At 44.1% G+C, this 20,640-nt stretch overlaps 1 protein-coding gene across 8 annotated transcripts in view; it reads left to right on the forward strand.

Annotated features, from left to right (window-relative positions):
- The window catches only part of LOC309628841 (kalirin), a gene marked incomplete at its 3' end in the record, with an annotated part of 315,688 nt that overhangs the window by 160,530 nt on the left and 134,518 nt on the right, over window positions 1–20,640 (forward strand). For all 8 annotated transcript variants that reach the window (XM_082392269.1, XM_082392254.1, XM_082392268.1 and 5 more), the window contains exon 24: window positions 20,385–20,631. In XM_082392269.1, coding sequence (XP_082248395.1) covers window positions 20,385–20,631 — 247 coding nt within the window. The remainder of the gene's footprint in view (window positions 1–20,384; window positions 20,632–20,640) is intronic.

A 20,640-nucleotide genomic window follows, 5' to 3' on the forward strand; every position in this document is an offset into this window, starting at 1 on the left:
CCCTAGGCTCTTTCCCAGGCTATGGTGCGTGTTTGCTAGAGAGTGCCTTCCTGCCAAGGCCAGTCAGATCAGCAGTATGGAAAGCCCTGGGCAAGCGCAGAGGAGCCTGGAGATGCCTCCCTCTTGGGCAGGACAGTTATCTCCAGACTAAGGGTCAGTGTTGCAGAGGCCCAAGTTCATTGCATAGCTGTTAACCCGCCCCACCCTGGCCCCATCTCTACTGACAGCTTGTGCCTAGCCTGGATGGTTCTGAAGCCTGGGTGGGGAGGACGGAGATAAGGAGCAGACCTAGGGAATTCTGTGTCCATTTGCATTTCCCTCCTCCTTGCTGGAGAGCTCTAACCAGCACTTGATAAATTCATGGTGAATGAACAAGTGAATAGACGTGAAGCCAAATCCGAAGCCCCGTAACTTCCCCGCTTGGTGGGGGAAGTAAGTGTGCCCAGGAGCAAGTCTCATTCCTCCTCTGGGTGGATCTGGTCATCTGTTAGGAGCCTACAGCGTAGTACCTTTGAGCTCTGTCCTTGTTCCTATCTTTTTCTCCATTTTTATCTCTCACTTGGGTGAACACAGTAAAGCATAAATTTCAGGTTGGCAGATGACACAAAATTGGAAGAATCACCACTGTGACAGATGAGAGAGTCAAGAACACTATGCCTTAGCTAGAAAATCTCATTTAATGAAGATAAAAAGAAAATTCTCTGAGTTAAAAGCCTCAGAGCCCCAAGTAAAGAAAGAGGAGAAGCAGGCCTGAGAAGACCCTGTGAATCAGATTGGGCTTTGCAGTAGATACTGCTTAGTAGATGCCAACAGCTTGACTTAACTACGAGACTCTCAGACCGCATAGATAGAAGTATAGCAGCTACTCCTGGGAAGTGAGCGCGTGCCTTAGTCTGTGCTGAAGACTCCGCCTAAGGGGTTGGGTTCAGTTTTAGGGGCCCCCTATTAGGAGGGACAGTGCCATACTGAAGTTTATCCAGAAGAATATGAAGAAAATATTGGAAACCACACATTTTAGAGCCATTGGAAGGAATGTTTGGAAAAAAGAAGACTTAAGAAATCCTTGATCTAGTCTTACCTATGTGAAGCTCTGTTGAAGAAAGATTTCTTCTATACAACCCTAGAAGGCAGACTGAGAATCGTGGATGGAAATTACAAATACAAGGAAAATGTTCTTAAAACCACAGCTCTCCAGCAGGGAACAGTGTCATAAAGCAGACAGCAGGATATCTTTAAAAAGGCCCTGCCTTGAGTAGGAGGCCAGCGAGAAGCCCATGAAGGCCCTGGGCTCCTGTGATCTGTAATACTAGCAGCCTCTCCCATCTCTGCATCCTCTGCAGCGTGGATTTGAAAGCCATCCTCCCACAATGAGATCGCTTCCATATATCAATGCATTAGGTAGGAGCGTGGACTTAGAGCCTTGTGTATTCTCCTAGAGCGATGCAATCATTAATCTAGCAAAGTTTAGTGAAAAGTGTACTGAGCCTAAATTTGAAAACCTGAGTCTGGTCTTGGCCCCGCTACCAACTAGTTTGAGATCCTCAGTTTTTCCATGTATGAGTTAAAAGGGTTGAATAATCTCTGATTTAACTCATTTACTTACTAATGCACTCATTCAAGCAACAAATGTTTATTGAGTATCTGCTGTCTTCCAGACACTATCTTCCTTAGATAAGTCCCTTTCTCTTTGGGGGATTTATTGTTCTCATCTGTAAAATGGGAGGATTGGATCAGATGAACCCCCAGATTCCTTTCACCTCTAATAGGCCATGAATCCACCTAACAGTTCCATCATCATCTCAGCCCACATTTCGTTGTTTTGGCTAAAAGGTTATCATGTAAGTCTTGGATGAACGCTTTGCTAAAATCAAAAACCATTTTGTGGTTCAGGCATTTCTCAATCTGTCTGCCTATTAATTCATTTTTTTAAAGGGAATGAAGGAATTCATTTTATTTTGTGTATATCAAAGGTGTATCACTTTAAGAGAAACAAAGAAAATAAAGAGAATGAAAGGAAAATTGGGAAAACAACAAATGGGAATCATAATACTCATTGAATGCTTATTGAGGCAAACTTTTGAGTCTTTAAAGTCTGAAAATGCTTTTAGTCTACCCTCGTCTTGCTGATGGTTTCGGCATAGAATTCTAGGCTGGAAATCATTCTCACTCAGAATTTTGAAGAAATTGCTCCATTTTCTTTTATGTTTAATGTTGCTGCAATCTGCTGTCATTATGATTCTTGATTTGTTGGGTTTTACCTGACTTTTTTTTCCTCCTCTCTGAAAGCTTTTAGAACGCCCTTTTTACTGCCATTATGTTCCAGTGCTGTGCTTTAGAGTGGGTCTTTTTAAAATTAATTACAGCAAGCACTTAGAACACTGTATCAATTTAGCAATTCATGCCCTTTAGTCCTGGGAATTTTTCTTTACAATTTATTCTTTTCCATTCTATCTAAAGCTTGTTACATTGATTCTCTAATTTTCTTATATTTTCTCTTATTTCCCTCTTTTGGTGTTCTTATTCTACTTTCTGGAAAATTTGACTAGATCTCCAACCCGTGTGTGAAATGTTTCTTTTCAACCATATTTTTAGTTTCTAAGAGCTATTTCTCATCCTGTAAGTTTTCCCCTTTCTGTAGCAGCTTGTTCTTTTTTCATGAATAGAATATCCTCTCTTACCTCTCTGACGATATTATAGTGTTGTTGAAGTTTTATTGTCCTGCCTGCATTTTCTTCCCTCTGACTTCCTGGTCCTCTTTGTTTGCCTAGTTTGGTCTCTGTCAGAGAGACTTTTCTGGAAAGTCTGGTGATCCTTGCTGAATCTTGAGGCACCAAGAAAGCTGACCAGATATTCTTTGTAATGGAAGGAGCTTGTTGACTGGAAGGTTTCACTGTTGGTGATCTGGCAGAGCACTCCAGCTTTGGGGTGCTCTGGATGGAAATTGCTTCCATGTCCTGGCTGTTATAAATAGAGCTGCAATGAACATTGCGGTACATGACTCTTTTTGAATTATGGTTTTCTCAGGGTATATGCCCAGTAAGTGGGATTGCTCTTTCGTATGGTAGTTCTATTTTTAGTTTTTTAAGGAACCTCCATAGTGTTCTCCATAGTGGCTGTATTAATTTACATCCCCACTCCAACTGTCAGTATTTGAGTTTCTGTACATCTTTTTGGTTTCTCCTATGAAAGAGCCTCAAATCTCCCTAAAATGTTTATATTTGACTGCCAGTATCCTGGGAGCCAAGAGGGACAAGAATGTGGTCATCTCCTTAGTCTGTATGTAGATGTTCAGTGAATTTCAATTTTTCAGGAAAGTGTACATTGGGTAGAAGGGGGACTAGGGGTCTGCTCCCTTTACTGACTTTCAATCCATCTTCCCTCTTTAGTCCCACCTGTACTCCTACCCTCCATACTGCCTGGTGTTTCCACTTCCTGAGGCTTTCTGAGGATCATCACGCAGGGCTAATTGGAGGGAACTGGCATCTCACCATCTCCGTCATACCAAGTCAGATGCCACTCTGGCAGTTATGTTTTGTTATTTTAAAAATGTTGACTTCTCTTATCTACTATTACCTCCCATTTCTTTGTGCTTCTGGATTTATAACTTCTCCCCTTACGTTGTTTTTGTCAGCTTTAGGAATTAGTGGAGATATGGCCAAATAATTAAAGGGCAAGATGATTTTTTTTGAAAGGGTCCCAGAACATAAACTGTGGAGTTGGAAGACAGTGACAGGAATAGGTGGGTAGCCAATGAGAGAGACCTCTAGGCATTGTAACTAGACATCTCAGCTACGTTTATTCACTCGTGCGTTCAAGAGGTATTTATTGATCAGCTCCCGTGTGCCAGGCATCCTTCTAGACTCAGGAGATGCAACCGTAAGCAAGACAGAGAATGCTCCTGGATCTTGCACCCCTTCCTGAATCTTACATTCTGATGTGTGATGTAACAACCAATAAGTTAACAAACAGGACAACGCAGTAACAATAGGTGCTCAAGAAAATTAAATCGGGCTGTGTGTTAAAGAGTAAATGTAGAAATTGCTCCACTCATAGAAAGCAAGGGGCCCTGAAGTCCAATTTCCTCATTTTAAGAAGGAAGAAATTCAGGTATGGAGAGGGGAAGGGATTTTCCCAATGTCACACCAGCACCAAGGCCTCCTGAGTCCTGCTCCTGCATACTTCCCACTGTTAATTACTGTGCAGTTCATGAGACTGACACTGACAACAGGCCCCGTCTGTGCCCCTCTGTGGTTCTGCCCTCCATCTCAGCACCATGGGAAACAACTAAACCAAACAGCTGCAGCCCCAGCTCCAGCAAACAAAGATAAAGCAAATTATCAGCTGCAGACTCATTTGGACCTGGCAGTTCCATGGGCTATGAACGTGCAAATTGAAGATGGCCCAGAGCTCCACAGCAGTATTCCTCAATGCCCAGACATGACTTCACACCTCTGTCTCAAAAATTTAACTCAAGATAAAAACAGAGCACTAAACTCCAGTAAAGGGACTTGGTTTCAGGAGAGGTCATCTGGTTTTCACAGGAGTATAGAGACAAAGGTTTACAGGGACAGATTTTGAAGCGCTACACTGAGGCATCAGCAGCAACTTTCCACTTTCCCAAAGCTCATGTGGTGGTCCTGGAGCAAAACTGGGAACTATCCATCCATCCACGATCCCGTTTTTCCCTGAAAGTATTATACCTCCTTGGAATATTTGTTTTGTTTTGTTTTTCTCCCATTACGCTGTTGACTTGTCTTACAGGTTGTTATTGTTGATGTTTTTGTTACTTTCATTATAAAATAACTTCTGGGTAGGGAATATTGGGTAATACTGGAAATTAGAAAGGAGGGGAAAATTACCCAGAGTTCCCCATCCAACAAAGCCAATCTTTTTTTTTTTTTTAACATCCTTATTGGAGTATAATTACTTCACAATGGTGTGTTAGTTTCTGCTCTATAACAAAGTGAATCAGCTATACATATACATATATCCCCATATCTCCTCCCTCTTGCATCTCCCTCCCACCCTCCCTATCCGACTCCTCTAGGTGGTCACAAAGCACCGAGCTGATCTCCCTGTGCTATGCCGCTGCTTCCCCCTAGCTATCTATCTTACATTCGGTAGTGTATATAAGTCCTTGCCACTCTCTCACTTCATCCCAGCTCACCCTTCCCCCTCCCCATGTCCTCAAGTCCATTCTCTATGTCTGTGTCTTTATTCCTGTCTTGCCCCTAGGTTCTTCATACCCATTTTTTTTTTCATTTAGATTCCATATATATATGTTAGCATACGGTATTTGTTTTACTCTTTCTGACTTACTTCACTCTGTATGACAGATTCTAGGTCCATCCACCTCACTACAAATAACTCAATTTCGTTTCTTTTTATGGCCGAGTGATATTCCATTGTATATATGTGCCACATCTTCTTTATCCATTCATCTGTCAGTGGACACTTAGGTTGCTTCCATGTCCTGGCTATTGTAAATAGAGCTGCAATGAACATTGTGGTACATGACTCTTTTTGAATTATGGTTTTCTCAGGGTATATGCCCAGTAAGTGGGATTGATGGTTCGTATAGTAGTTCTATTTTTAGTTTTTTAAGGAACCTCCATGGTGTTCTCCATAGTGGCTGTATTAATTTACATCCCCACCAAGAGTGCAAGAGGGTTCCCTTTTCTCCACACTCTCTCCAGCATTTATTGTTTGTGGATTTTTTGAAGATGGCCATTCTGACTGGTGTGAGGTGATACCTCATTGTAGTTTCGATTTGCATTTCTCTAATGATTAGTGATGTTGAGCATTCTTTCATGTGTTTGTTGGCAATCTGTATATCTTCTTTGGAGAAATGTCTATTTAGGTCTTCTGCCCATTTTTGGATTGGGTTGTTTGTTTTTTTGATATTGAGCTGCATGAGCTGCTTGTAAATTTTGGAGATTAATCCTTTGTCAGTTGATTCGTTTGCAAATATTTTCTCCCATTCTGAGGGTTGTCTTTTCATCTTGTTTATGGTTTCCTTTGCTGTGCAAAAGCTTTTAAGTTTCATTAGGTCCCATTTGTTTATTTTTGTTTTATTTTCATTTCTCTAGGAGGTGGGTCAAAAAGGATCTTGCTGTGATTTATATCATAGAGTGTTCTTCCTATGTTTTCCTCTAAGAGTTTGATAGTGTCTGGCCTTACATTTAGGTCTTTAATCCATTTGAGTTTATTTTTGTGTATGGTGTTAGGGAGTGTTCTAATTTCATTCTTTTACATATAGCTGTCCAGTTTTCCCAGCAACACTTATTGAAGAGGCTGTCTTTTGTCCATTGTATATCCTTGCCTCCTTTGTCATAGATTAGTTGACCATAGGTGCGTAGGTTTATCTCTGGGCTTTCTATCCTGTTCCATTGATCTATATTTCTGTTTTTGTGCCAGTACCATATTGTCTTGATTACTGTAGCTTTGTAGTATAGTCTGAAGTCAGGGAGTCTGATTCCTCCAGCTCCATTTTTTTCCCTCAAGACTGCTTTGGCTATTCGGGGTCTTTTGTGTCTCCATACAGATTTTAAGATTTTTTTGTTCTAGTTCTGTAAAAAATGCCACTGGTAATTTGATAGGGATTGCATTGAATCTGTAGATTGCTTTGGGTAGTATAGTCATTTTCACAATATTGATTCTTCCAATCCAAGAACATGGTATATCTCTCCATCTGTTTGTATCATCATTAATTTCTTTCATCAGTGTCTTATAGTGTTCTGCATACAGGTCTTTTGTCTCCTTAGGTAGGTTTATTCCTAGGTATTTTATTCTTTTTGTTGCAGTGGTAAATGGGAGTGTTTCCTGAATTTCTCTTTCAGATTTTTCATCATTAGTGTATAGGAATGCCAGAGATTTCTGTGCATTAATTTTGTATCCTGCTACTTTACCAAATTCATTGATTAGCTCTAGTAGTTTTCTGGTATTGTCTTTAGGATTCTCTATGTATAGTATCATGTCATCTGCAAGCAGTGACAGCTTTACTTCTTCTTTTCCAACTTGGATTCCTTTTATTTCTTTTTCTTCTCTGATTGCTGTGGCTAACACTTCCAAAACTATGTTGAATAATAGTGGTGAGAGTGGGCAGCCTTGTCTTGTTCCTGATCTTAGTGGAAATGGTTTCATTTTTTCACCATTGAGAACGATGTTGGCTGTGGGTTTGTCATATATGACCTTTATTATGTTGAGGTAAGTTCCCTCTATGCCCACTTTCTGGAGAGTTTTTATCATAAATGGGTGTTGAATTTTGTCAAAAGCTTTTTCTGCATCTAGTGAGATGATCATATGGTTTTTATCCTTCAATTTGTTAATATGGTGTATCACATTGATTGATTTGTGTATATTGAAGAATCCTTGCATTCCTGGGATAAACCCCACTTGATCATAGTGTATGATCCTTTTAATGTGCTGTTGGATTCTGTTTGCTAGTATTTTGTTGAGGATTTTTGAGGATTTTTTTTTAATAAATTTATTTCTTTATTTATTTTTGGCTGTTGGGTCTTTGTTGCTGTGTGCGGGCTTTCTCTAGTTGCAGTGAGCGGGGGGTTACTCTTCATTGCGGTGCACAGGCTTCTCAATGCAGTGGCTTCTCTTGTTGCAGAGCATGGGCTCTAGGCACGTGAGCTTCAGTAGTTGTGGCATGTGAGCTCAGTAGTTGTGGCTTGTAGGCTCTAGAGCGCAGGCTCAGTAGTTGCGGCACACGGGCTTAGTTACTCCGCGGCATGTGGGATCTTCCCCGACCAGGGCTCGAACCTGTGTCCCCTGCATTGGCAGGCGGATTCTTAACCACTGCACCACCAGTGGCTTTTCTTTTTTTTTTTCATTTTTGTACATTTATTAAGGGTGGTCTAAAAAAGATGATGTCATTTCTAAATTTTCAAAGTACACACTACTTTTTACAATTATACAAGGATATCAGTATTATTTTATCCAATTCATAAAAATGATCAATTTACAAATGGGTAGCTTTCATTTGTGAGCTTTAACCTATATATATCAATGCAGGTATAGGTCTCAATTATATATTTGTTATTATCTAGTAGGAGTAGCATCTGTGTTCATCAGTGATATTGGCCTGTAGTTTTCTTTCTTTGTGACATCTTTGTCTGGTTTTGGTATCAGGGTGGTGGTGGCCTCATAGAATGAGTTTGGGAGTGTTCCTCCCTCTGCTGTATTTTGCAAGAGTTTGCGAAGGATAGGTGTTAGCTCTTCTCTAAATGTTTGATAGAATTCTTCTGTGAAGCCATCTGGTCCTGGGCTTTTGTTTGTTGGAAGATTTTTAATCACAGTCTCAATTTCAGTGCTTGTGATTGGTCTGTTTATATTTTCTATTTCTTCCTGGTTCAGTCTTGGAAGGTTGTGCTTTTCTAAGAATTTGTCCATTTCTTCCAGGTTGTCCATTTGATTGGCATACAGTTAATTGTAGTAATCTCTCATGATCCTTTGTAATTCTGCAGTGTCAGTTGTTACTTCTCCTTTTTCATTTCTAATGCTATTGATTTGAGTCTTCTCCCTATTCTTCTTGATGAGTCTGTCTAATGGTTTATCAATTTTGTTTATCTTCTCAAAGAACCAGCTTTTAGTTTTATTTATCTTTGCTATTGTTTCCTTCATTTCTTTTTCATTTATTTCTGATCTGATCTTTATGATTTCTTTCCTTCTGCTAACTCTGGGGGTTTTTTTGTTCTTCTTTCTCTAATTGCTTTAGGTGTAAGGTTAGGTTGTTTATTTGAGATGTTTCTTATTTCTTGAGGTAGGATTGTATTGCTATAAACTTCCCTCTTAGAACTGCTTTTGCTGCATCCCATAGGTCTTGGATCATCGTGTTTTCATTGTCATTTGTTTCTAAGTATTTTTTGATTTCTTCAGTGATCTCTTGGTTATTTGGTAGTGTATTGTTTAGCCTCCATGTGTTTGTATTTTTTACAGATTTGTTTCCTGTAATTGATATCTAGTCTCATAGTGTTGTGGTTGGAAAAAATACTTGATATTATTTCAATTTTCTTTTTTTTTTTTTAATTTTGTTTATTTATTTATGGCTGTGTTGGGTCTTCGTTTCTGTGCAAGGGCTTTCTCTAATTGCGGCAAGTGGCGGCCACTCTTCATCGTGGTGTGCGGGCCTCTCACCATCATGGCCTCTCTTGCTGCGGAGCACAGGCTCCAGACGCTCAGGCTCAGTAATTGTGGCTCACGGGCCCAGCCGCTCCGCGGCATGTGGGATCTTCCCAGACCAGGGCTCGAACCCATGTCCCCTGCATTGGCAGGCAGACTCCCAACCACTGCGCCACCAGGGAAGCCCTCAATTTTCTTAAATTTACCAAGGCTTCATTTGTGACCCAAGATATGATCTATCCTGGAGAATGTTCCATGAGCACTTGAGAAGAAAGTGTATTCTGTTGTTTTTGGATGGAATGTCCTATAAATATCAATTAAGTCCATCTTGTTTAATGTATCATTTAAAGCTTGTGTTTCCTTATTTATTTTCATTTTGGATGATCTGTCCACTGGTGAAAGTGGGGTGTTAAAGTCCCCTACTATGATTGTGTTACTGTCGATTTCCCCTTTTTTGGCTGTTAGCATTTGCCTTATGTACTGAGGTGCTCCTATGTTGGGTGCATAAATATTTACAATTGAAATATCTTCTTCTTGGATTGATCCCTTGATCATTATGTAGTGTCCTTCTTTGTCTCTTGTAATAGTCTTTATTTTAAAGTCTATTTTGTCTGATATGAGAATTGCTACTCCAGCTTTCTTTTGATTTCCATTTGCATGGAATATCTTTTTCCATCCCCTCACTTTCAGTCTGTATGTGTCCCTAGGTCTGAAGTGGGTCTCTTGTAGACAGCATATATATGGGTCTTGTTTTTATATCCATTCAGCCAGTCTATGTCTTTTGGTTGGAGCATTTAATCCATTCACATTTAAGGTAATTATCGATATATCTGTTCCTATTACCATTTTCTTAATTATTTTGTGTTTTTTACTGTAGGTCTTTTCCTTCTTTTGTGTTTCCTGCCTAGAGAACTTCCTTTAGCATTTGTTGTAAAGCTGGTTTGGTGGTTCTGAATTCTCTTAGCTTTTGCTTGTCTGTAAATATTTTAATTTCTCTGTCGAATCTGAATGAGATCCTTGCTGGGTAGAGTAATCTTGGTTGTAGGTTTTTCCCTTTCATCACTTTAAATATGTCCTGCCACTCCCTTCTGGCTTGCAGAGTTTCTGCTGAAAGATCAGCTGTTAACCTTATAGAGATTCCCTTGTGTGTTATTTGTTGTTTTTCCTTTGCTGCTTTTAGTATTTTTTCTTTTATTTAATTTTTGATAGTTTGATTAATATGTGTCTTGGCATGTTTCTCCTTGGATTTATCCTGTATGGGACTCTCTGAGCTTCCTGGAGTTGATTAACTATTTCCTTTCCCATGTTAGGGAAGCTTTCAGCTATAATCTCTTCAAATATTTTCTCAGTCCCTTTCTTTTTCTTTTCTTCTTCTGGGACCCCTATAATTCAAATGTTGGTGTGTTTAATATTGTCCCAGAGGTCTCTGAGACTGTCCTCAATTCTTTTCATTCTTTTTTCTTTATTCTGCTCTGCAGTAGTTACTTCCACTATTTTATCTTCCAGGTCACTTATCCATTCTTCTGCCTCAGTTATTCTACTATTGATTCCTTCTAGAGAATTTTAAATTTCATTTATTGCATTGTTCATCATTGTTTGTTTGCTCTTTAGTTCTTCTGGGTCCTTGTTAAACGTTTCTTGTATTTTCTCCATTCTATTTCCAAGATTTTGGATCATTTTTACTATCATTACTCTGAATTGTTTTTCAGGTAGACTGCCTATTTCCTCTTCATTTGTTTGGTCTGGTGGGTTTTTACCTTGCTCCTTCATCTGCTGTGTGTTTGTCTTCTCATTTTGCTTAAGTTATTGTGTTTGGGGTCTCCTTTATGCAGGCTGTGGGTTCGTAGTTCCCATTGTTTTTGGTGTCTGGCCCCAGTGGCTAAGGTTGGTTCAGTGGGTTGTGTAGGCTTCCTGGTGGAGAGGACTAGTGCCTGTGTTCTGGTGGATGAGGCTGGATCTTGTCTTTCTGATGGACAGGACCACATCTGGTGGTGTGTTTTGGGGTGTTTGTGACTTTTTTATGATTTTAGGCAGCCTCTCTACTAATGGGTGGGGTTGTGTTCCTGCCTTGCTAGTTGTTTGGCATAGGGTGTCCAGCACTGTAGCTTGCTGGTTGCTGAGTGGAGCTGGGTCTTAGCGTTGAGATGGAGATCTCTGGGAGAACTTTCGCTGTTTGATATTATGTGGAGCCCGGAGGGCTCTGGTGGACCAATGTTCTGAACTTGGCTCTCCCACCTCAGAGGCATAGGCCTGACACCCAGCCGGAGCACCAGGACCCTGTCAGCCACATGGCCCAGAAGAAAAGGGAGAAAAAAAGAAAGAAAAAATAAAATAAAATAAAATAAAGTTATTAAAATAAAAAATAATTATTAAAAATAAAAAAATTAAAAAGTCATAAAAAAAGAAAAAAAAGAAAGAAAGAAGAGAGCAACCAAACCAAAAACACAAAAAAGAAAACAAAACAAAAAACAAAAATACAGACAGAACCCTAGAACAAATGGTAAAAGCAAAGCTATACAGACAAAATCACACAGAGAAGCATACACATACACACTCACAAAAAGAGAAAAAGGGAAACAAATATATATATCGTTGCCCCCAAAGTCCACCTCCTCAGTTTGGGATGATTCGTTGTCTATTCAGGTATTCCAGAGATGCAGGGTACATCAAGTTGACTGTGGAGATTTAATCCGCTGCTCCTGAGGCTGCTGGGAGAGATTTCCTTTTCTCTTCTTTGTTCACACAGCTCCTGGGGTTCAGCTTTGGATTTGGACCCACCTCTGCGTGTAGGTCGCCTGAGGGCATCTGTTCCTGCCCAGACAGGACGGGGCTAAAGGAGCAGCTGCTTTGGGAGCTCTGGCTCACTCAGGCCGGTGGGAGGGAGGGGTACGGATGTGGGGCGAGCCTGCGGCAGCAGAGGCCTACAGGACCTTGCACCAGTCTGAGGCACACCATGTGTTCTCCTGGGGAAGTTGTCCCTGGATCACGGGACCCTGGCAGTGGCGGGCTGCACAGGCTCCCAGGAGGTGAGGTTTGGAGAGTGACCTGTGCTTGTACACAGGCTTCTTGGTGGCTGCAGCAGGAGCTTTAGCATCTCATGCCCGTCTCTGGGGTCCACACTGATAGCCGCGGCTCACGCCCGTCTCTGGAGCTCATTTAGGCAGTGCTCTGAATCCCCTCTCCTCGCGCACCCTGAAACAATGGTCTCTTGCCTCTTCATCAGCTCTAGACTTTTTCCTGGCCTCCCTCCCAGCTAGCTGTGGTGCACTAGCCCCTTCAGTCTGTGTTCACACAGCCAACCCCAGTCCTCTCCCTGCGATCCGACCGAAGCCTGAGCCTCAGCTCCCAGCCCCCGCCCGCCCCGGCGGGTGAGCAGCCAAGCCTCTCGGGCTGGTGAGTGCTGGTTGGCACCAATCCTCTGTGTGGGAATCTCTCCGCTTTGCCCTCTGCACCCCTGTTGCTGCGCTCTCCTCCGTGGCTCCGAAGCTTCCCCCCTCCGCCCCCCGCAGTCTCCGCCCGTGAAGGGGCTTCTGGTGTGTGAAAACCTTTCCTTCTTCACAGCTCCCTCCCACTGGTGCAGGTCCCATCCCTATTCTTTTGTCTCTGTTTTTTTCTTTTTTCTTTTGCCCTACCCAGGTACATGGGGAGTTTCTTGCCTTTTGGGAAGTCTGAGGTCTTCTGCCAGCGTTCAGTAGGTGTTCTGTAGGAGTTGTTCCACATGTAGATGTATTTCTGATGTATTTGTGGGGAGGAAGGTGATCTCCACGTCTTACTCTTCCGCCATCTTGAAGGTCTCAACCCAATCTTAACATTTTGTTGAATTTCCTTCTTGTTAGTTTCCTATGAATAGAGTTGTTAAGTTGTTGATGTTCTTTACATAGTTATATAAGCAACTTTACATCCTGTCCTTTTTTCTTTTTCACTTTGTATGTGATAAGCAATTTGTAAGCTATTATAAAGCTTTATGAATATCTAATGGCTGCACAATCAAGCATTCACCTAGTGGATGTATCATAATAACGTAACCATTTCCTTCCTGTTAGAGTTTTATATTCTAGTTTTAGGGGCTTTTCAATGTTGTAGTTGTGAAGTTTTTCTCATTAAAAAATGCTATTATGAACATCTTCATGCTTAAAGCCATATGAGTACAGCAGCCTGTTACCCGTATACTACTTCTCATCTTTTTGCTTGGAAGGGAGTCATAAACACACTCTGCTTTGAGGCATTTTGCGGAAAGGGACATTACTTAATGAAATGAGATTAATCTCTGATGGTGGGATTCCAGGTATTGGCAGCAGGCACAGGGGGTGTTAGGGGAGAGAACGACAGTTTTGAACAGGAGTTGGCAGGCCTTCTCTGTGTCCTTTCAACCGCAGCAAGTAGACACCTTCCAACCTCACATTTTTCTGGGCCAGCCCTGGCCTCCTGCATTGCCATTCACATGTAGGCGTTAGTTCACAGAACTCTATGCCTGGCACTGCCTAAGCGTCGTGGAAGAATTAGATGTGGGAGTCGGAGCGCAGGCAGCCAGGAGAGGAAGTCTGACTTACCTGATGGGCGCTCCTGAGCATGATTCCCTGTCTGTCGGAGCATCAGATCCTAGTGCTTGGCGAGGCTGTGTCAGGAGCTGATGATCACAGCTAGCAGTAGAGTCAGGTGGCAGGTGCTGTGCCCAGTTAGATTCATGGGAAAGGAGAGCTTCTTCAGATGGAAGGTTCATGGAAAGCAGTGCAGAATGAAAAGGAAGTGGTGAATCGTCATTTTCCGTAAAGGGGTCTGGGGTCCCACCATTCCCTTGTTTTTAATAGGAAAAGCACGTGCTGACTTGGGGAACCCTTAAAGGTGTCCGTGTCACCTTCCCTAGACAGCTAGGGTCAGTTCTTCTAGTTGGCCAGGGTTAGGGCAAGACTCCATTAAGATTTTTAAAAGGGGAAAAAAAATATTCATTTACATAATAATTTATGACATAATCAATACATATATACATCTATATACATCTGGTACAGTCTATTTCCAGACAAATATACCATCAAATTGATTTATCTTTTCCATTTCTTCTCTACTCCTTACTTTCCCTTCAAATTTAAATAATAATACCTCTGGAATTTATTTTTAAACATTTAGAGAGCTAACTCTGCTCAAGGCACTGTCCTAAGTGCTTTAAAAGTATTTAAAAGTATTATCTCATTTGATACTTTAAAGGTATTATCTCATTTAATCTTCATAGCAACCTATGAACTAGGTACTGTGATTTATCCCCATGCTACAGATGAGCAAACTGAGACCAAGAGGTTAAATAACTTGCCCCTTGTCACACAGCTGGTGAGGGGCTCCAGAGGATGTGCCTTACCACTAGGCTGTGCTGCCTTGGGAGAATCAGGTTACCAGAGCACACAGAAGCTGAGGGCCTGAAATGACAAGAGCGGGGAGGGGTACGGTGCTATGTTTCTGAATGTCACTGGAAACCCCACAGGGAGTAATCATGTTCTTCCTGTGTAACATGGGGAAGCTCACAGGGGTGATCTAGCTCACACTGTTTATACAAGAAGGAGGTTCAGTTAATCTCCAAATAGTAACCAAGCAAAAATGGACCTACATGAAAGCAATAGTTTCTGGCGAATATGAGCAAGAACCAGGGGTGGTTATGAAGTCCCCTCTGGCGTGTAGCATTGTACGCTGGGAAGAAGACCACACGGCTGTCCCTGAGGAGCAGGAGGAACGTGAGGGACGGGTGCTCCTTCTGCCGTCTGGGAAGCCTCGCAGAGGGTGGAGAATGATGTCCACCCAGGGCCTGGGCAAGAGGGGAACAGGCCCCAACAAGGAAGGCTGGACCCAGGAAGGAGGGAGACTGGAAAGGGAAGCGAAAGAATCAGATGATGACTCAGGGGCAATGGGAGGAGATCCAAGTGGCAATTAGCATCAAAGAGCTTAGCAGGCCTCACCCAAAGACTCATGCCAAGGCCAGACTGGGACTCACTGGGGGCTGGGGGTCACTGTGAAGGGAGAAAGATGGGAGATTACAGAAACTGGGGTACAATCAGAGAAGACTCCAACACACCTGACTCCAGGCTGAGTCTGTGCTATCAGGTCAAGGCTCCTAACATTTCTCTAGCAGGAATAAGTTTGGTCTTAGAATCTGGAATAGGATCAATGTTTGGAAGTGAAGCATCCATCCAAAACCACGATGCGGCCTCGGAGTTTTGAACAGGGCATGATAGCCCTTCCTGGTGCCCGAGTCACCTCTGACCTCTGTGGTGGTGAGAGATGGGGCTAAGGACACCCATCAAATGGGAATGTTGTTCATTGAGAGAATAACCAACGAGCTTATAGAAAAGACCCAACGTACATCATGAAAAGACAGAAAATAGGCTACTGAGGGGTCCTCTTAGAGAAATCAGGGACTCTGCTAATGGAGAGAAAAGTCAAGTGCTTACATTTCAGTCAATAAAAAGGGTCTACACAACAAGGCTTGCTTTTCTCTTGAGAACTAGTTAAAGAGAGGACCTGATCGTAGTAGCTTTGTCTTCTTTGAGGACGAGCATAACTCAGCTCAGAGGAGAGCAGGGCATCTGAAGTGCCGGGAAAGTCAGCAAGTTGCCTGTTGAGAGATCCGCATGGGGTAATTTCAGAGTGAAGCCTGCAGGTGAAGAAGGGTGAGGCTGAGGTAACACAGGATTTGTGGACAGATGGCTGGCAGCAGCGGGGAGAGCAGGCAAAGAGGGGCCAGGGGTACTGAGGAAATGATGACAGTAGTCGAAGTTTAGAGCCATGAAATGGGAGGACGGGGCAAGGGGAGGGGAGGAAAGATGCATCAGAGAGGTAGGAGTGGAGGCTGGTTAGGGGAAAGCAGGAGGAAGCAGCTATTCAAGGAACTGACGATTTTTAAAAGTCATCTTTAAGTCAGTATGTGGGAGAGATAGCCATTGCAAGACAGAGAGAGAAAGTGTTAAGACGGAGGGGCTTCTGTGCTGCCTCAGCTGTGAATGGCTCTACAGGGAGGGGTCCAGTGGCCAAAAGACAAGCCCAGCAGGGAGGCAAAGAGGGTAAATGGGCAGTGGTTTTCCAGCTCCATCCATGTCTCCATGGTTAGTTAGTCAAGCAGGGGAACAGCTGAGAGACAGGTTATATGCGGCAGCTTTTTGTTGGGAAAGCACAAAAGGGGTCATCTCTGACAAGGGAGTGTTGAAAATGAAGCCAGATGTGAAAAATAATCTGCAGGCCTAAAAGGGAAAATTAGAAAATGAATATGCCAAGAAACGTAAAATTAAAATCTAAAGATGTGCAAAGGAGGACATTAAAACAGTTCTTAAATGGTTGTGGAGAAGAAAAGAATTAGGTGAAAACAAGAAATGTTTTTTGCAGCATTTTCAACAACTGGCTGTTTGGATAAACCTATTTAAGTTCCTGGGACCAGAGATTTAGCTCAGGGAGGGAGGTGGGAACTTCCTGAAGGTGCCACTCACTACAAAGGCAATGAGAAGCCATGAGGGTGGGGACACACCCACTGGTCCTTTGGAAATGGGAAGAGGAAGGAGAGAAAATAACGGTCCTGGGGCTCTGTGAGACACACACCAGAATCGGACAGAAAGAAAAAAGCAACACGTGTACTTTTCTATGAAACTGCTATCTCAGGATTTGTGAGGGATTTGGGTTTATCGGTTAATGAGGGGCACGTTCTGTGTAATTAACGTTCAGTAGGTGGTGTGACGCATTGCCATCCAGAAGGCACAAAGCACGAAGCCTGAATGAATTACTTTAAGGATTGCTAGGAAAAGCCTCAAGTGTGCCAAGATTCCTCAAAGATCTCTTGGCCCCTCTGCCCTTGACCCTTCCCCTAGCAGCAGGGACTCTTAGAACTTCCCAGTACTGTTTCTATTGTGGGCTCTCTGAAGCAGTGTTTCTCAAGTGGGAAGCCCAAGTCCCCCGTGTACCCTAAAACTTCCCCGTTGCTCTGGGGAGAGGATAAGGGATTGTTCGGGGGACAGCCATGCCTGACCACTGCCTCATCCATTTCTCCTAATCCCCTCGACTGCCACTCTTTGGAATTCCCTTATTGCCATTGGGTGGGGACCCAGAGTAGTAATCTCTTTGACCAAGCCCTTGAGGTGAGGGGAACCGGGACATCCACCCTTTATTTGACTCATAATGGGTTTGGCTGGATCTAGAGCTTGAGCACCACAGAAATGCCCATCCATCATCTTCCACTTCCTCCTGTGTCTCTGGATGGGGCAGCCTGACGGCAGCACCTCATGGTGTTTCCAGGCTTCTCTCCAGGACCTGGATCTTTGAATTGTACAAGCACACAGCCTGGCTCTATGCCTTCCTACCCCAACCAACCCTGGCCCCTACCTGCCTATGGCTGGGTCTGGCTGCACCTTGCCCTAGGGGGCGGTGAACCTTGTGTCTGGGAACCCGCCGGGCTCTTTGCAGCCAGAGCCTCAGGCCCTCTCTGCTTTGCCTCAGCAGTCTGCAGAGGGCCACATCCGGCCCTGAAAAGGCTGCAGGTTACATCTCAGGCCCTGTGCACCCTTGACCCCGGGAAAGAACCTGAGTACCTGAGGGTGGCACAGAGGAGACCTCCATAGGGAGGCATAGAAGCTCAGCAGCAGAGCTTCTCAGACTGAAGGAAATTTCGTGGTCATCTAGCCTAGCACCCTACAGACGGTCCATTCGTAGAAAGTGGAATCAATTTAGTGGGATGCCACCAGCAACTGCGAAAAATGTTAAACAGAATATCAGAGTGCAATTTGTGTTTCAGTGATACAGTTTTTTTTTTTTTTAATATTTTATTTATTTATTTATTTATGGCTGTGTTGAGTCTTCGTTTCTGTCCGAGGGCTTTCTCCAGTTGCGGCAAGTGGGGGCCATTCTTCATCGCGGTGCGCGGGCCTCTCACTATCGCGGCCTCTCTTGTTGCTGAGCACAGGCTCCGGACGCGCAGGCTCAGTAACTGTGGCTCACGGGCCCAGTTGCTCCGCGGCATGTGGGATCCTCCCAGACCAGGGCGCGAACCCGTGTCCCCTGCATTGGCAGGCAGACTCTCAACCACTGCGCCACCAGGGAAGCCCAGTGATACAGTTTTTCATACGTAGTGTAGACTCGTCAAGAATTGCAATCCAAAAAGCTTAAAAGACCTGATGGAGGCCTCTTAAAGCAAACTGAGAGGCACAGTAGCTCAAGCCACCGATGTCTTCTTCTCTCCACGTGCCTCCCACCCTCTCCAACCACAAACATACCTGAAAATATGTAATTTGCCCTGTGGTGTGTGGTTTAAGGAGCCTGGGATTTGTAGTCGAGGTCTGGGTTCAAGCCTAGCTGGGTGACTGTGGGAAACCATCTAGCAGTGTTTCTCAAACAGTATCCCAAGGACCCCCTTTTCAGAATCATGAGTTTCAAGGGGAGGGGAGGTTCCTTGTTAAAAATATGCATTTCTGGACCCTAACCCAGGCCTCCTGAATCATAATCTGTAATTGGGGGCCTGGGCAAGGGAGGGCCCAGCTAGAGTATCTGCATTTTCAATAACCTCCCATTGAGTGTGATTGTTATGCACACTCAATGTTCCAACCACTGATCTTGACATTTCTGAGCTTAAATTTCTTGATACAAGAGGTAGAGATGGAGTGGATAATGTATGTGAAGGTACTTTACACACTGTAAAAGCACTCATCAGACTTGAGGTATTCCCATCCCATGACATCCTTCTCTAAATGACACTTCAGGGAAGATAGCACCAGGAGAGTGGGGTAGTGGGGTCTGTACACTTAATGGGACCAGGAAAGTTAAACAGAAAAAAAATGAACCTAACCCATGTTTACTTCTTCTTCTGTCTCTTTCCATCTCCCACCTTCTGTCCTAAATTTCCTCTTCTTGATCTAAGCCCAATGGTAGTACCGTGCCCATCCGTGGAAATGTGTTTAGAGTGGGCTCCGTGCTTTATGGTTGGTGATGATGCACATCGCAACCGTCCGTCTGATGCGTCATGTTAACCTTTTCAAGCCCACTGTAACGTTCAGCTTCCTTTAATAGAAAATTCTCACAGTCCTGAATGCTGAGCTTGTTGATTCCCTACTCACTGTGCTTACTTACACTGCTTAGTGTTCAGCAGAAGCCTCCCTGAACATGTGTGAAATAACTACCCAACATATCTGGACTAGTGCATTACTGCAGCTGCTGGCGCAGACAGCGCAGGCCCTAAAGGGCTTAAATCAGAGATGTACAGACTGAAGGCGAGTTACCTGGAGGTGGTCGGGGGCTTTCCCCCAAACCTTAGGAACAGGCTGCCGATCTGGGCCCCTGGGCCTCCCTTTCCTCCCCTTCCCTCCTTGTCACCCTGCCCCTAAGTGCAGCAGCTCTTCCAAGAGGGAGGCTTTATGCTGAGTTCTAGAAGACAAATGAATAGCCAGTGGTTTCTCGTGGTAAGAGTGAAAGTCTCAGTGTTCAGCTAGTAGAGGGTGTTCCTATCTCGGGGTCTCTCTGCCCAGTTTTATTGGTTCTGCCCCAGGAGCAGTGCCAGGCCTGGCACTTCTTCCCTGCCCATCTTCCTCCTGGTCCCCAGTGGCTGAACTAGTGTAAAACAGTTCTATTCCCCTTCCAGATAAACAGTCTTCTTCTTCTGCCTTTGAGTTGAGGGCTCATTCTTTTTTATGTCACCGGTGCCTCCTGTTTATGCTGAAGGCTCCAGCGCGGGGTGGGGATGGGGAGGGTTGCAGGGGTGAGAAGGAAGGGAGGTCGTCTCTTCCATTATTCCCAATATCAACTAGAGTCAAGTGAGAGTGAGCGAGTTAGAAATGATGCCCAGAACAGTCCGAGGCCTGGGAGTGCAGGCGGGCGTGGGGCGTGGGGCATGGGGCGGAGCCCTTGGAAGAAGTAAAGGGACTACTGGGGAAGGGGTTGGAGGACACAGTTAGCTGGAAGCTTGGTAAAGGAATAATGAAAAGAACTCCAGTGGAACAAGAAGGAATTAGAAGCAAAGCCCCGTTCTGGGCAGGCTCTAGACTGTTGCTGCAGGGAGAACAGCTGAGTAATTGAATGGCACTGTGTTAATTTCATGTTTTTTTCTTGTTTCCTTTTCTGTTCCCAACTCCCTTTCCCATCTTCTGCCTTCTCTGCACCCTGAATCCCATCTTTTCTATTTTCCTTCCCCCTCTCCTCTGCTGTCATGCACACTTGGCACCTTCCCCCTTCACCTCCTCCTGCCCACCCATCTCCTCCCCCCATGCCTTCATGTTTTACTCTACCCCCACCCCGCCCCCAAGCTCTCTGGCGGCTGTGAGTTGACCGTGGTCCTCCAGGACTTCAACGCAGGCCACAGCAGCGAGCTGAGCATCCAGGTGGGACAGACAGTGGAACTGCTGGAGCGGCCGAGCGAACGGCCGGGCTGGTGTCTGGTCCGCACCACGGAACGGAGTCCCCCGCAGGAGGGCCTGGTCCCCAGCAGCGCCCTGTGCATCTCCCACTCCCGAAGCAGCGTGGAGATGGACTGCTTCTTCCCCTTGGTGAAAGGTAGGGGCG

The sequence above is a fragment of the Balaenoptera borealis genome, assembly GCF_965194805.1.
Source record: "Balaenoptera borealis genome assembly, chromosome: 5".
Lineage (NCBI taxonomy): Eukaryota > Metazoa > Chordata > Mammalia > Artiodactyla > Balaenopteridae > Balaenoptera > Balaenoptera borealis.